Raw genomic sequence first — 17,732 nt, forward strand, 5'->3', positions numbered from 1 at the left:
AGATGACAACTTTTCATATTGAAAGGGACTGAAACAAGGTTGTAAGCAAGGATATTATTTTTACTTTAAACAATGCCTTACAAGACGTAGTACTGTCGTGGGAAATCCCCTTAACCGTTAAAAGAAAACTAAGACAAAGATATTGCTTTCCTTTGCGGACATTCAAACTAGGATTGGGCGATGTCTTCCAAATTGGTTTCAGACAATGTCTACAGTGAAATAGTGAAGGACGATGACATCGTTGACTACTTCCATTGGAATGAATTAAAAACTCTTGCTCTGCAACAGTGGACATGCACTGTTAAGCCCATAGTATGCTTCGGCCATTCACGTCCGCGCACTGTCCGCATAACATAATTGTCATATTTTGAAAGGCTTTCACGCTCAACTGCGCACGAGACGGAGCGGAATGCAGAAAATGAAGTATACCAAGGCAATTAATGTGGCGTGCGTCTGAAGAAAGAAAACATGCATAGAGCTGAAAGGGTTTGAATGAAGTAAAATAATGCCGGCTTAATATTGTGATGTCTATCAGCCCATCCTAATTCAAACTGATTTTTTATTACGAATATAAGATTGACCTGAAGAATGAATGCTATACCGTATGCAGGTAAAAAACTCACTTAGTTAGTGCTCTACATAATACAATAAGCTTCAATAAAGCAACTCAGTGTTCCTTTATTGCTAGTTCTAGAATTTTTATTTATTTATTTATTTATTTTGATGCTTAGAATTAGTAACGGAGGCTTGGGCTCATCTGTTAAACTTTCAACTTGCAATTTGAATCTGTGGCGGATGGAAGTAGTTCCACACAAAAGAGGGTTTTTGAAGACACTCCGTTGTTGTTTCTTATTTATTTAAACACTTGTGTTGTTAAACTGTTGTATAAAAGCAATATCAATATGATTGCGTCCGAGTTGGTTCCCCTGCCATGTCTGTTTTTGAAGGAGGGGTCTTTCAAGTAAGCAGCCTCCCAGAATATCTTAGCAACACCCTAGCTCAAGCAAAGAAAAAGACAAAAAAAAAAAAATGTTGGTGCAGTATGTAAGTGCACGGCTCCCCCTTTATACAATATGTATTCCTCACCTCTTAACAGAAGTGTTACTAAATTTGTCATGACCTGCACATGGAAAATGAATGAGTGTAATTGTTCAGATGCTGCCCCTTTTTTGTTCTATTTGTCTTGTCCGTAATGTAAATGGCTGTGTCTGGATTAGTAACTTTGTGCTTGTAATTCATGGAAACAGAAGCTAGGACAAGAGGAGGAGAGAGGAAATTAGAAAAGCAGAGAGGATGTCCTGGTGTTGAGCTGCCACATGAATCAGCTACCTTTCTGTATCGGTTGTTCTTCATCTTAGAGTGAACTGGAGCACAGCGGTCATAAAGCATGTGTTTTGATGATTGTGGTCAAGACCTTGTTTTGTGAAGTGCAAGCTGTATGTCAACAGAAAATTCAGTATGCAAGAGTAATGCTTTCGATGTACTTGGAAAAGCCCGCCTACACTTGTGAAGCTGTTGCTATCTCTTCATACTCATGTCCATACGCTATATTGGTAAATGGCTGTATAATAAACCCTTTCTGGATGATACAAGACGTCACCATCTTTTTTTCTTTTTTTTTTTTTTTGGAGATAATTTGCTGTGCATTAACTCTTAAGCTGTAAACCTTTTTCTTTTTTTTTTTTCTAAAAGAAAAAGGTGCTGAATCCTGACCAAAACTCAACTTGAGCCACTTTAAAACCTTTTTTTAGATTCAAACAAGTGCAGCACAGAAAATCCTACATCCTCAAGTTCACCTTCACTTTCACAAGGTCACATTGAACTATCCTCAAAGCCATCTGTAGAAAATGAATAGATACTTTTAAAAAAAGAACTGAATTTTGCTTTATGCTAGAATCCTTTAGTTCAAGGACACCCTACAAACTTGTAAATGTAAGTATGCGAGTGTGTCTCTATATGCCCAATATTTTATCTGCCCGTCAGTGCTAAATGGTCCGTTGTGGGAATATCATCTCTGCCACCATGGTTCCCCACCCCGTTGCGTGGTGCTGGGTCTGGATAATTAAAGATTGATAATTTCCCTAGGGATAGAGAGAACAAGCAGAGATCAGGAGTTCAGCCGCATGTCTCGACGAGGGGGAACACACCGAAAATATATCTGCTGTTAGTTAAGCCTTAAATGGGGTCAGGTTGAATGTTGCTTTGGGCGCTCTCTGTTCCCTGACTGATGTGGGATGAGTGAGTCTCAGTGAGAGGAATACTCACCTCTCGTTCAGCTGATAGCTCTCATTACCTAACTGACATATATAAGAGTGGCCTTGATTTATCCTGTCATCTCGCCGAATAGTGCTGTTAAATTGTGTTTGTGTCAATAAAGGCAGCTTCAGTTTATAGGCATAAAGCTTATATTGCGGATGAACTGAGATGGCCGCATCAACCCATTCGCAGCGTAGATATTGCTTCACAGTTTCCTGCCTAATGCAGTCCCTTCCACAAGCAGGCCATCGGTAATGATGATTCCATTGCGATCAAGAATGGGTTCTGTTTGATGTTGGTATTTTTGCACCTCTGACCTTTGCTAATAGAGTTGGAAAAGCCTGGAGTCCCTGTTATATATATATTGGTGAAATCATATTACATTGATTTTAAAATTATTCTATCCTCCTATTCTTCATACTTATCTGATCTTCTTCATATTTACACTCCTACTCTGGACTCTACTTTAAGATCATCTTTTACACTCTTGTTCTCCCTCAAACTCACACTACTCATATGGGGTCCAGAGCCTTTAGTCATGCAGCTCCTTATTTATGGAACTTGCTGCCACATGATATCCGAAACATTTAAAGTCTTTGTGTTTTTAAATTTCACCTTAAGTCCCATCTTTTTAGGCATGCTTTTATGTGATTACTTTTATGTTTGTATCCAGTCTGTCCAGGCTGTAATAATGATTATTTATTTAATGTTGATTGTTTTATTGTGTTTGTAAGGTGTCTTTGAGTGTTATGTATGGTGCCTATAAATAAAATGTTTTTACATTACACCAGTAGAATAGTAACATAGTATGTTTATTTTGTGAAATTGACCAAAATTGAGATTGACTAAAATTGTACTCTTGGTATACTAAACTGGTATACTTAAAGTTAAGTTGCTAAACTGGAACAACTAATTTTGTACTTAATGCACTTTATTTGTGCAGAAATAGTGCTGAGGTCCACATAAAGATATACTTAAAGGATTAGTTCATTTTCAAATTATAATTTTGTCCATGTCCTTCTATATATTAAGCGAAATACAGTATGTGACAATGTCCGAATTCACAGTATTCATAAAAGAGTAGGCAAAAAGTACCCAGACGATCTATACTTTCGGGAAGATTCTGAACTGTGCATACATTGGCTACTTTATTATCCCATAAGCCCATGGGAAATGATTTGAGAATGGCAGTGATGCTAGTAGGTCACATGACAATGACAACATGGTGAATGTAGTACGTTCGGATTACATTCATACTTCACACTTTCATACTCTTTACAACATACTTTTTAGTGCTCGCAAAGGGGAGTACATGTTCAAAATAACTACCTACTCAAGAGAGAAAGCAATTTCAGATGCAGCTTATGAGTTAGTTATTATTATTATTATTATTATTATACACCAGTGCACAGCGTTTCAGCTAAGTTTATATGTAAACATTTAGAATAATTTGTTGACATTAGTTAATGCATTAGGTATCATGAACTAACAATGATCTAAAATGATCAATCTAGGTTAATACTAATTTGATAATTAATTCATTTTTTGCTGCAGTAAATTGATGTTAATTTATACAACTTAAAATAAAGTTGTTAGAAATTAACCTTAACTTATACTAATAAATATTCTAAAAGTAGTATTCATTGCTAGTCTATAGTCTTGTCACACTCTCTGTTTCACAATTTAATGAGGTGTGCCCCTTTTTTATAATTCTTTTTTTCTTCTTCTTCTTCTTCTGTCTGTCACACCTACAGAATACATTCCCCCTGCAGATCAATCCATGGAGATGTGCCCTACATTTGCCACTGTGGCTTAGCTCTCCAAAAAATGCTGGCCTTATCTGCACCACACATACATGCATGCCAAACATGTCTGGATTAAGATGCTGAGGGCAGCACTCTCACATATACCACACACACACTGATTCTGGCACTTTAGATTAGAAGCCAAGTGAACTTTTGGGGGAAAAAAATAAAATAAAATAAATAAATAAATAAAAATCCAGAGAGAGAGAGAGCTTTACCATTTACAGAATCTGTTAAGATCCACTTCTCCTGGATGACCTCAAAGAAGATCACAAGATTAGTGCCAGGGGTTTATGAAAGTGGAATTTTAGGAAGATATAATGTGGTGACATTGTATTTATGGGATATTTTTGTTTACAAAAATATAATTTGTTTGTATCGATCTGTCTAAAGTCCCGGTAAGAGTTAATGGCAACCTTGGTAAATATGAACAAAGAAGCCTGTGAAAATAAATATGCATCGGTAAATCCTTTTGACCTTTTATCTAAAAAATAAAAATAAAAAAGTAATTTATTTCTGTGATGCCAAAGCTGAATTTTCAGTAAACATTACTCCTGTCATCAGTGTCACATGATCTTTCAGAAATCATTCTAATTAGGGCTGTCACAATATCAGATTTTTCACACCACAGTTATCGTGGCCAAATTAATTCATGGTATCGTTATATCACAATATCTAAAAAGTTAGAAAACCTTGAGAAAAAAAAAAACAATGTAATCAGTCAAATTTATCTTAACTTTTAACAATTTAATATTTTTAAGACCATGCTATGTTATTTCATTTAGAGGAGACTAAAATTCTAACCTTTTTTTAGCTTAGCTTTTAGCAAAAATTTTTGACTGACAGCCTAAAGGAAGTAAATATAACAAAACACAGAAAGGCGTCAGAGGTGTTTACGAATCTGCTCAACAGCGCTCAAACCTTCACATTTTTAAAATTTCAGCACCGACCTGGTACCAAAGTCTGTACTTTTGACAACTCAAATTCCTTTTAAATATTATGGTTACCGTGATATATTGTCACACCTTTAATTAACACGATATTGATATATCATGTTTTACTTATCACTGTTATCTTCAATACCGGTATATTGCGACACCCCTAATTCTAATATGTGGATTTGCTGCTCAAGAAACTTTTTTTTTTTTTTTTTTAATCAATGTTGTGCTGCTTAATGTTTTTTTGATACATTTTTCCTATTTCTTATTATCAACGTTAAAAAAAGCAGCTGTGCTGCTTACTATTTGTGTGTATAATGTGTATAATTTATATTAATTTGTATAATCATAATAATAATAATAGTTAATATTTATTTATTTTATTATTATTATTATTTATTTATTTTTTTTCACTCATGGTTCTGTAGTTTCCAAACAAGACATTTCACCATTTCATTGTGTTGCATTAGACATTGCCCATCTTTCATAGTGTCTGACTCTGGCAGCCCACTTATGATGTGACGACCGCTTAATGTCCAGTGAAGAGGGATACTCTTCTTGTATTTGTTTTGCAATCGAGGTGAGTCTGACTCTTTAGGGCAGCATGTCCAATCCGCTACACAACAGGCAGGCTGGAAAAGTAGACAGTCTGTCAGAGGGCATATCAGGGGCAGGAAACAGGCCTGTCTGCCCCAGCTGTCCCTGCATGAGTGATGACTTTTATGAAACGCTCCTTTATTCGGCTTCCCTTTTTTGCCTGCTAGAATATCGTGGAGATGTAGCAGCCCCCTAACGCCCCCTCCCCCCATTCTCTGTCCGGCGGTGCGGGTATGCAGACATGGATGGACACGTGCAGAGAGGCTGACTGCCCTGCTTAGAAATACAGACAGCACACCTGGATGAAAGTCGACAATGCAGCAGAAAATGAAAATAATGCTGTTTGCCAGGCAAGAAATACGTCCTGTCACTGTCAACCTCTTGGCATGCTGGGATTGTTGGACAGGTTGAGGCCTTTTTTTTTTCTTTTTTTCTTTACTTGAAAGCACTTTAATGTGGCTGCTCTTCCCTCACAGAGCTCTCCATGGGTGTGAAGGGGTGCATCTCATTATTGACTCCTTAACATCGCTCTGCCCCTTCCACCTTCATCTTACCATTTCGTATTTCCACCTGGTAGCCTGATAGAGCTTTTGAGTCCAACCTGCCAAAAGCTGTCAGGATCTAATAGGTTTGAAACAACTCAGAATATCCAGCTACAATGTTTCTTTCTCACTGAATGTCTCTGAATGCTGCAGTGAACAAACAAGTAGTGTTGAATTAGAGTGTTTACCAGATGTGACAAATCTCAGAGAGGCTTTATCAGGGAGACATCTGGAGGCAAAACAATAAAGGGAAATGAAAATGAATTGATGAATGAAAAGATAATGCTGTAGCTCTTCAAATGACATGCATGACTAAACCGTATCAACGTCAAACCTTTTCCTTGGAGGTTATTTGCAAGACAAAACAACCTTGTCCTGACAACTTTCAGCAATGCTCTGTAAAAAGCTTACAGTGATAGTGTGGTGTGAGAAATGTGGGATAGACGCTTTCCTTTCATAACTTTGACTTCTCACCTTCTGACTCAACACTTTTATTTCTTGTTCTTAAAGGGTTAGTTCACCCAAAAATGAAAATAATGTCTTCCCTTTGAAGAATGTTTAATTTAATTTATTAATAATATCTAATATATTTATTGTTTATATAATGTAATAAAAAAAAAATCTAGCTTTTTAGAAATTGTTTTAGGCTACTGTTGTAGGTAATGTAATCATGAAACTTTGCAAAGTTAATGCAATAATTTAAATTGCCATGCAGAGGGTGACAACAACCAATAAAATACAGACCTTCAACACGCTTATACAGTCAACAGCAAACAACAGAGTTTGGAGCACTTTTATTGTATTTGAAATATACAACCCTATGACAACAAACTCAAAAAATCTTATTAGAGACTACTAACAACTATTAAGAAAAAAATAAGTATGTTTTGATAAATTATTCTTAAATATCCACAAATCAGCATTATAACTTTGCAGAGCTATTGGTCTATATGAAAAACGAGGAAGAACATTTAAAAGGTCTTTTTTAATAAACAATGTTTAGAGCACAAGACTTTATGAAATATATCCATAAAAACTTGAAACACACTTTCTCTGGTACGAATCTGAACTGTAATTTGAATTCTCCGTTGAAATGCGATCTCATGTATATTACAGCACAGTGATTGGATTAGAGTTCATTCTCATGAAAAATGCAGAGAAAAGCTCAGGAACTAATGACGCAAATGCATATGGCAGCCAGTCAGCACTGCGAATTAACACATATATACAGGTGCTGGTCATATAATTAGAATATCATCAAAAAGTTGATTTATTTCACTAATTCCATTCAAAAAGTGAAACTTGTATATTATATTCATTCATTACACACAGACTGATATATTTCAAATGTTTATGTCTTTTAATTTTGATGATTATAACTGACAACTAAGGAAAATCCCAAATTCAGTATCTCAGAAAATTAGAATATTGTGAAAAGGTTCAATATTGAAGATATTGAAGTCTCTCAGTCTAGTTCTGTAGGCTACACAATCATGGGGAAAGCTGCTGACTTGACAGTTGTCCAAAAGACAACAATTGACACCTTGAACAAGGAGGGCAAGACACAAAAGGTCAGTGCAAAAGAGGCTGGCTGTTCACAGAGCTCTGTGTCCAAGCACATTAATAGAGAGGCGAAGGGAAGGAAAAGATGTGGTAGAAAAAAAGTGTACAAGCAATAAGGATAACCGCACCCTGGAGAGGATTGTGAAACAAAATCCATTCAAAAATGTGGGGGAGATTCACAAAGAGTGGACTGCAGCTGGAGTCAGTGCTTCAAGAACCACTACGCACAGACGTATGCAAGACATGGGTTTCAGCTGTCGCATTCCTTGTGTCAAGCCACCCTTGAACAACAGACAGCGTCAGAACCGTCTAAAGACAAAAAGGATAGGACTGCTGCTGAGTGGTCCAAAGTTATGTTCTCTGACTCTGATGAAAGTAAATTTTGCTTTTCCTTTGGAAATCAGGGTCCCAGAGTCTGGAGGAAGAGAGGAGAGGCACACAATCCACGTTGATTGAGGTCCAGTGTAAAGTTTCCACAGTCAGTGATGGTTTGGGGTGCCATGTCATCTGCTGGTGTTTGTCCACTGTGTTTTCTGAGGTCCAAGGTCAACGCAGCCATATACCAGGAAGTTTTAGAGCACTTCATGCTTCCTGCTGCTGACCAACTTTATGGAGATGCAGATTTAATTTTCCAACAGGATTTGGCACCTGCACACAGTGAGTGCTGTGAGTGCTGTACATGCTCATACTTTTCATGTTCATACTTTTCAGTTGGCCAAGATTTCTAAAAATATTTTCTTTGTATTGGTCTCTGAGATACTGAATATGGGATTTTCCTTAGTTCTCAGTTATAATCATCAAAATTAAAAGGGATTAACATTTGAAATAGATCAGTCTGAGAGTAATGAATGAATATAATATACAAGTTTCACTTTTTTGAATGGAATTAGTTAAATAAATCTACTTTTTGATGATATTCAATTATGACCAGTATCTTTTTGTGTCTGTGTGTGTATATATATATATATTTATATATATATATATATATATATATATATATATACATATATATACATATATATATATATATATATATATATATATATATATATATATATATATATATATATATATATATATATATATATATATATATATATATATATATATATATATATATATATATATATATATATATATATATATATATATATATATATATATATATATATATATATATATATATATATATATATATATATATATATAAACGTTTCTTGATATTGGTTCAAATTTTCTTTTTAAACCTGAAGAACCAAATGGCTCAGAAAAAATAGATATAATAAGTGCTATTGTTTTCATTGATGTGGATATAAATTATTATTAATATTATCAGTTAGCATGTGAGCTCCAGCCTCAGGGGTGTATTCTTCTGCAATCAACTGCAAACCTGCATTTAGTTTTATTTGTATTTGAGTATGGACCACCTACTTTTCACAATCTAATCAATGTCCTGACCTACATTTTTTTCTCTCTTTGAGTAACCTCTTTTACTCAATATGTCAGATTATGGAAGTAAATCGGGTTCTGTGTGCTGTTTTATGTAAAAAAAAAAAAAAAATGTTTTTGACTTGTTGAGGACTGATTTGGTGGTGCTCCAATTAAGTTCCAGTGGTCCATGAAAGCACCTGTGTGCTGTTGTTGATGTTGACCTCATTCTTTTTTTGGGGGGGAGAGAGAATGTAATAATGAATGCATCCATTGGGCCAGGTTTGCAAGTACTTGCAGCACTTAGAGCACAACAAACCAGTCATATGTATACAGACTTAGTGTTGTAGAGCTTTTGTAAACAAGCATTACTAAAAATCATTAATTTATTGTGGTAGTTTTTTATTTATTTATTTATTTGTCCCCCCTCAGCTTTTGAACAGAGGATGATTTCAGGCTGTTTAGCTACAAGTTGACCCATTAGGAAACATTGGAAAAGGCAGAATATTAATTATTTGGCCTGAACAACATGTTGACAGTATTTGTTTGCATGTGCACAGATGTCTTCTTTGGTCTTTTTTTTTTTTTTTTTTTTTTTTTTTAATCCTGGTCTTTAGCGAGTAAATGTCTATTTGAATGGGTGGCAGCATTTTCATTTGGAGTCTTAAAATCATTGAGAGGCATGATTATAAAAGAAACTGACAGACACCTTTTTTTCCGCCTCCTCAGTACTAATTACTTTTTTAAAAAAACACTTCCATCCAATGAATGAAGATAAGTCTCTCAGAAGAAAAAAGACATAAAGATGCCTTTTTGGATGCACTGCAGTGGCATTGGCCATGCAAAACATCATAATTTAGACTCATCATAGATGTCTTGGCCCCTTTTAATCCCAACTGTTTTATGCTCCGTCACTCATTTCCATGAGAGCAACTAGATAAAAGTGGATGTTGGCAATTTGCAGGCTGTCTGTTGTTTGCAGACAAGCAGAGGTGAGAGACAGCCAAAGAAAAGCATACCTCATACAGGAGATGACCTGGATTTGGCTCGAGCTGTGAAAGGAAACCGAATTACAGCTTGTCTGTGCTTGAGTGCTTTCTATCGGCCACTAACAAAAGCATTTACGGGCCCAATTCCATCTTATTTTGTCCCCCCGCTTCTTTTTTCTTTACCGTTAGACTTCACAATTTGCGTTTTTCTTAAAAGTTTCTGTGAGCTGCATGATGCCTCCGCCTGCCCTTTATTTTAATGGCTTCGCAGAAACATCCATGATACTTTTTTAATGTTTTGAAAAATGATCCTTTAATGAGCAATATCATTTTTACTGTTGTTATTTGTTGTATGCTCGTTAAGTGTCAGTGATAAACATGGTGTCTAACCACCTGCAGCGTGTTATCTCGCAGCAATATTTGTCTCCACATTGGTAGAGTTATTAAAATCTCGCTCTGTGTGGGGGAAATGTATTGCAAGCCACCTTTGTTTAGCACTGTAGTTTCCCAATAACATCCCACAGTGCAGCACTCGGCTGCTGTTGCACTGAGAAACAGGCCTTAACCGAGCCATGATTAACCACAACTAAAGAAGTCACTTTGAACACAATTAAATGGCCAAATAATGATTAATAAAATGAATCTTATGAAAGTAATATCCACTACTTTATATGTAAAATCAGCTGTCCCCTACACATTTCCTAAGCTCCCGATGCACCCACTCGCCTCAAATGCAGCCCTTCTTCTGCAATTACTTTAATGATTACAGCCTTGCCAGCTAAATACTGTTTATGTAATTTTATCCACTGTGGTTTAGCAGTAACTGTTTTGGCTGGAGTCACTGAAAACACGTGAGTTTGAAGAGTTTTACGGACGTAGTAGTTGCTTTACCTCGCAGCAGGATCACAGGAGATGTTTTGACATGGTCAACTTGATGGTTGTACAGTCAAACAGTCCTAATGTGATATAATGGAGACTTGTTAACAAGATATGACATATATTGAGTTTTGCTCAGCATGATCTTCCAAATAAGACTCTGGTTCCTGTAGTGATCAATGCGGTGGCTGTAATATGAATTGGGCCAAATACATGTTTTAGTGACCACCAATGTGCTTAGTAGAACATCTTGCCTCCATAAAAAAATAAAAATAAAGAAGAAAAAAATCGGCCAATCTCTTTTTTCAGACTTGCACACAAACTGCATTGCAATCATTTTCCAAAATGCCATAAACACGCCAGCAGAGAAAATAATGTATTGAATTGGGGGTGGGGGTTTATATGAATGTATCTCTGAAGGGAACTGACTGTCTTCAGAAAACTTTCGATAGCATTTTCCTCTTACCATTTAATGGCTATTATAATACTGTTTATAAGCGCAGCACTGCTTTGTGTACAGTGATAACCAAGAAAACTCTATATCCCTGCTGTTCCATAAGCACCACCTACTGTCAGTAAGGGAATTCACATTTTCATTCAGTCCATCTGCAGTTTTTTTGTGCAGGTATGTTAAATGTTGCATAATTTCAAAAAGCTAAAGTCAGAACATTCTGTTTTTGCTTTAAATCTTGAAATTATGCATTATCTAATTTAAATAAAAAAACAACTGCTCATGCTACATGTGTAGCATCTTTGTTTGGATCGTGATTAAAATGCAGTTGCTTCTCATTTTAAATGGCTACATATTTTTGTTGTTGTTGTTTAAGGCCAGTTACATTAGGAGTAAAAGTATATATCAGGCTGTCAGTGATACCTGTTCATATCACTGACAGGCTATAGGACAATGTGGTGGACTTCCAATGGAGTCAAAGGCACATATCATGTCTGCCTTTCCTCTCTTTCATTCTGCCAGCTTGCCTTAGACCTACCTCCCCTACCGCACTGCGCTCCAGCGGAGCCCTGCTTCACAGATCAGCCTTTTTATATACTGTAATTATCTTATGATGTAAGTAGCAGCTTGTGCTAGTTAAAACAGATGGCGGATCATTTCAAATCCCATTTTTCATGTTTGCTGCGGATATCAATAAGACGGCAGTCCCCAAACCTGCTCTGACCTTTGTGGCTGGTGGCCCATGTCATCTGCAAAATTGAGATCAGGCGCATGACATTTTTCAAATCACAGGATAGGGAGAGAAAGGTCCTTATCAAGGCTGTCAATCATGACTTAGTGTATTCCCCACGCCCCACACACACAAATCAAATCATCTCCGGTAGGGATCACACAACACACAAGGGCTGTTGTTGATCCTGTAAGCTTGAATCATTTACCAAGTTGAAGGAGGTCCAGTCACACTTCGGTGGCTGGGTTCTTTATTTTATTTTTTTTTTTCAATCGGTTCTGTCTATATTTGTGCGCTCATATTGAGTTGCTTCATTGCAGGCTGAAATGCTACGATGACAATTTAAGCCGCTCATTTCATGCCAGCCTATTATTTATTTATTTACTTATTGTAATTTGTTATTATTTTATTTATTTTTTTCATCCCAGATGGGACAGGTTTAGTAAAGTGGTAATGCAAGTTAGCTAGGCCATAGATACATTTTTATCAGTGATGAACATCCACAGCATGCCACGATTCTTATTTATTTATTTATTTTTTTGATATTGAAATGTGTGAAACGGTCTACCTTGATAGGAGGTGAAAGGAATCACACCACTCATCAGCCAGCTGTGAGAATCCATTAGTCTTTGTGAGACAGACCTTAAGGACACCATCAGGGAAGTCAAAATCTTGAGCTCCATTATATTTATAGTTTGCCATTGAACAGCGAGGTAAGCTGTGTCATTTTTACTTAAGTTGTCCTCTAGGCAAGGAGAAAAGAGATAGCGGTAAAACTAATACTTCTAATTATATTTCAGGATAACTGCTATCAAATGTATTTTGAAGATAGTGTTATTAACAAAGTGCCAAGGAAAGACTAAATAAGTGGTCCAGTGACAACTTGTCACATTATGAGTTAGTGTCATGTCAAGTGGTGTAATTTAAAAAAAAAAAAAAAAAAAAAAAAAAAAAAATATATATATATATATATATATATATATATATATATATATATATATATATATATATATATATATATATCATATTTTTAAATTTCACCATACATGACGATATATCATTTTAGCATCGAAATCACGATGTGCGCAATGCATTTAACATTTCTGTACCTGAATAATGTTAGACTTAGCTGAAAAATATAAAGCACTATTTATTTAATTTTTATCTTGGTTCTATTATATTTATCTATGCTTGTAATTTGTTCTTTGTTTTCTGTGCATATTCATTCACCTACAAAATCACCCCAATCATCCTAGAATGATTAATTATTTCCACATAGAGCTATTCAAGTCATCTGGTGATTTTTGTTTTCTTCTTTTTCATATCGCAATATACAGTATATTGCAGAAAAACAAAATACCGCAATGTCAGTTTTTTTTTTCCTTCTTTTCCAGTAGCATGCAAGTCTAATACATAGGCAATTCTCAAAATGTATGAAATATATATTTGATAATATATTTAAATAGGTTTGTTTTGACATTTTTTTTCTGCCATCACTTTTCTCATGAATCTGTCAATCACAGACAGCAGTATATGATTGTCTCTTTCTAAATATATGGCAACACAATCATACAGACAGCTCACCTACTGACATCTTACCCCACACTCTCCTACCTATGAAGCAGACTTTTTAAACAAATTATGTACATGATTCGCCAACTTATTAAGCACTGGGACATATTTATGACGCTTCTAGAAAGTTAGACTTTTTTTTTTTTTTTTTTTAGATGTGACCTTTCCTTTACATCTAGGTAATTTGCATTTTATTTTCCTCCTTGTTTTGTTCAGTGATATGAAGTGGCGTAGTGTGATCCATATTCAAATATATTAAAATGAGTAGCAGTGTGTTTGCATGTGAAATTAAGAAACAGAACTGGGGTTCAAAGCCTGGTCCTGTGCATGCTGATAAGTAAGGGGAGGGCCAGGCTCAGTGGGAAACCTTGTTCCACTTTGCAAATGAAGGGGGAAAGGGCAGTAAAATGGTGGCCATGGCACGGTTTTGTGCGATACGCAGCCAGGCGTCACTTCATGACTTTGATATGTGTCTCAGAACAACGGGTGGAATGCTATAATCAGAAATATCAGGAATGTAAGTTCTGCTATGAAATTTTAATTGCATTGTCATGTGAAGCCTTGTCTTCTCAAAGTTAAGAGAACAGAGACGGATAGACAGAGCAAGAGGGAGAAAGAGAGAGAGAATCGATTGTTGCTGGCCAAATTGATGCAGCGTTTGTCTGCGAGCTCACAGCAGATAAAGCGAGAGCCGCTGTGTTTGTCTTCAGGTGGCCTTTTCTACGTGTGCCACATTGCCATTTTGATGTGTTAAGTTATAATGGGTGTCTGCCATTCTCTGCTAGAGCTGCCAATAAAATCTCAGGAGGAGGGGATTAGGTGTTGGTGCTGCTATGGCTCTGCTCCCATCCACCCCCTCCTCCTGCTCTGCTCTCTCCTTTCAGACTCTTTTCTCTCTTCAGTCACCTAAGGCCAGCGTGTCAAAGCAAAGGAGTGGGATGAGCTTCTGTCATGCGGAGGTCAGCCATCACTCTTCAAGTAAACAGATCTGAGAGCAAAGAAGGATCCCATGTCCTTCCCTGTTTAAAGGTGCAGTTCAGCCAGTAATAAAATTTATTATTTACTTGCCCTCATGTTTTATTTTATTTTATTTAAAATGCATTTTATTTAATGTATGCATTCATTTATTCAATTTATTTTTAGTAGTGTTCTGTTCATAGTGACCACGACCGCAAATCTCCAAAAAGGACTATTTGTTGTATAGAAAAGAGCTGTCAATATTCTGGTCAAAATACCAGCATACAAGTTTGTCACAAAATGAGGGTGAGTAAATAATTACAGATTTTCATTTAATTTCTGGCTGAATTATTCCTTTAACGTTTTCAAAAGTCCTCTAGACTGTGAAATAAACTGCAGTTTTCTCTCTTCATACGCTACAAGAAGGTATGTTCATAAAGTTTAGTGAGCCTAAATCCAATTGTTTCGTAAACGGCATTAACAAAGCGCAATGCACATATCTTAACCTTTCTTTTAAATAATCGCAAGTGAAGTCCCCTTAATGAGTCACATACAGCTTATTTATTGATTGTCTCTCTCTGAAGAAAGAACAGCCAGAAAGTGCAGACATCATTTCATGACTTATTGATGCGTTAAGAGGCAGCAAGCTAATAACACTGTCTGTTCGCTTGCCTTTCTCTCTTATTCTTATCTTCTCTACTTAGCGTTAGGGTACTATTAAGCTTTAAAGATGGGGTATGCAAGAAGAAAGCCTTATGGGCATGCAGCTTGTGGCTGTTAGTTATCCGGTTATACCAAGAGTCACAGAGCTCCTTAGGTAATGGCTATTAAATTGAGTCGAGGCATAGAAGCCGCCTAGAGACACGAGGACTTTAGAAAGGCAAACATTACTCCACCCTGCAGCCATTCGGCTGAGAAGACTTGGAATTGGTGTTGCATTTTCAACTAATCAGATATTTCCATTATTTAAATGAGACCCCATTCTGCAATATCAATTGCATTATTTTAGGTGATAATGCACTTTTGGGTGTTCAAGAGGTTTTATTGTAGAAAAGCCTTGATAGATGTACATACATCAATGAAAGCTGATTGATGTAAGGAAGAAGGATCACACGGATTGGGTCATACCATTGAAGGATTTTTTTTTTTTTTTTTTTTTTTTTACAATGTTACCATTTGTTAGGATGATTTTTAGAGTGTATTCACAATGATACAATTCAGGTCCAAATTACAAGATTACACTTGTTATGCTAAAGAAACCCATGTTCATTAGCACATCTAATGTATGTAGATAAATCTACAGCACAGGGTCACTTCATATTGTTTAAAATGTCAATTGATAATCCAGCATTTCACTCTAGTATGGTTATTATTTTAGATTTAGATTTTTTTATTGCTTCAAGTCCTCTTATAACAAAATAGTCATTGTGAAGTACTGTACAAGCAAGAGAAGAATACTTGAAATGTCATTATTTTAAACTTTAATTTCAATTAGGAAGGCATGTCATGTTGTTTGTATCAAAGGCATCTAAAATGTGCTATAAATTGCTTATGTTGGTGTTGTTGTTGATGATCATGATGTTTGAGTGCGCAATAATCCTAAGAACAATAATGTTGTGACCTCCCTAGATACTATTTCATCCTTTAGATTTTAAGATTATTGCATTTCGCCAACCCTCGTATAGCCACCAGCGAATGTTTCATACCTGGGTAAATGGAAAGTTGTCTTATATATAGGAAAATCTGTCAAATTAGAGAGAAAGATGTAATAAGCCATCACCTTCAGGTGGAGGAGATCCCACTCTTAATTTGTTTATAAGACTATACGATTATCAGATAAAATGTGAAATAATGTGTGGTCTGACTTCTCTGTTTGCTTGTGTTGTCTGTAGGGATTCTGCCAGTCAGAAAAAAAGAAGCAGGCAGTTAATTCATCTCCCTGCTTGAAAGTCTCATTAAAACGCTGATGAGTTTAAGGATTGCCCGAGGTAGAGAGAGAGCAAGCGAGCGACAGAGTCTTCTTTATAGCTCTGCAATCTAATGCTTGAGGCTGTGCATCTGCTGGGTGCAAAACAAAAAGCAAATGGGCAATCCAATCTACAATCAATACAAGGCACTTTCCCTTTTAAACACATCATGAATATACACTTACTTGTACATGTGTTTGCCGTGCAAATGCCATGGTCCGTGACGCATGTACGCGACCGCTCTAAATGAAGACAGAGCTTGAAGGTGTGGGAATTGATCTGACCTTTATCATTGGCGGATGGATATAAATCACATTGTATGGACTTTATTACGCTGTTAAGAGGGGACACAGGGTATCCTAATTTCGGTAGTAATGTTGGGCCTCAGTACCAATACAAGCAGAAGGTCACACACTGTGAGAACAATCTATTTTAATAGACACTAGAGTTGGCAGCGTGGCCCAGAACAGTGTGCGCACCGTTTCCCCCATGCTGATTTAAACACACATGGCTGACAGCAAAGAATTGATCTAAAAGAGCTGTTTGCAGCCCGGTGCTTCTCTATAAAAGTGTGGTTGGAGAGGCCTCTTCAACTTATTCGAATTCCTTGGAAGACTCAAAAGCTTTTCTCACCATAGATACCGAGCACTCAATAAAAATAGACTTATGCTGCTCGATGCAAATGGATTCCTTGCAGATCAGTCAGATTTAACATGTGTCTTGTACTTCAGATTTGAAATAAGCAATTTAATGATCTTCTAGTTTCATCTTGCCTTAATTTCTCAAAGACCCACTGTCCCATGGCCAGAAGAACTCTCACAGAGATGCTTAAATCATTCCATTAAGTACCCGTTTTACTAGTGTTTTAAGATGACAAGACCGTGAGTGAAGATACTGGCTGTGATTCACATCGGCTTATCATCAGCGTGAGCAGCAGGGGGGCTGTGAATCAGCAGCATGTCGATAAGTAGCTGCATTCAGACCACAAAGTGGACAGAGATGACTGCGCTCTGTGTTTAATTTCAGATTAGAGTCAGACGCCCCGCTCACCCCCAAAAGCA

At 36.4% G+C, this 17,732-nt stretch overlaps 1 protein-coding gene across 9 annotated transcripts in view; it reads left to right on the forward strand.

Moving 5' to 3' along the window:
* Positions 1 to 17,732, forward strand: part of diaph2 (diaphanous-related formin 2) — a 456,526-nt gene that overhangs the window by 308,026 nt on the left and 130,768 nt on the right. The window contains exon 26 of one of the 9 annotated variants that reach the window (XM_067388389.1): positions 4,011 to 4,185. The exons of the other annotated variants lie outside the window; for them this stretch is intronic. Coding sequence (XP_067244490.1) covers positions 4,011 to 4,072 — 62 coding nt within the window. The 3' untranslated portion in view covers positions 4,073 to 4,185. Of the gene's footprint in view, positions 1 to 4,010; positions 4,186 to 17,732 lie in introns of those variants that run through there. 9 annotated transcript variants of the gene reach the window in all.

The sequence above is a fragment of the Chanodichthys erythropterus genome, chromosome 1, assembly GCF_024489055.1.
Source record: "Chanodichthys erythropterus isolate Z2021 chromosome 1, ASM2448905v1, whole genome shotgun sequence".
Classification (NCBI taxonomy): Eukaryota; Metazoa; Chordata; class Actinopteri; order Cypriniformes; family Xenocyprididae; genus Chanodichthys; species Chanodichthys erythropterus.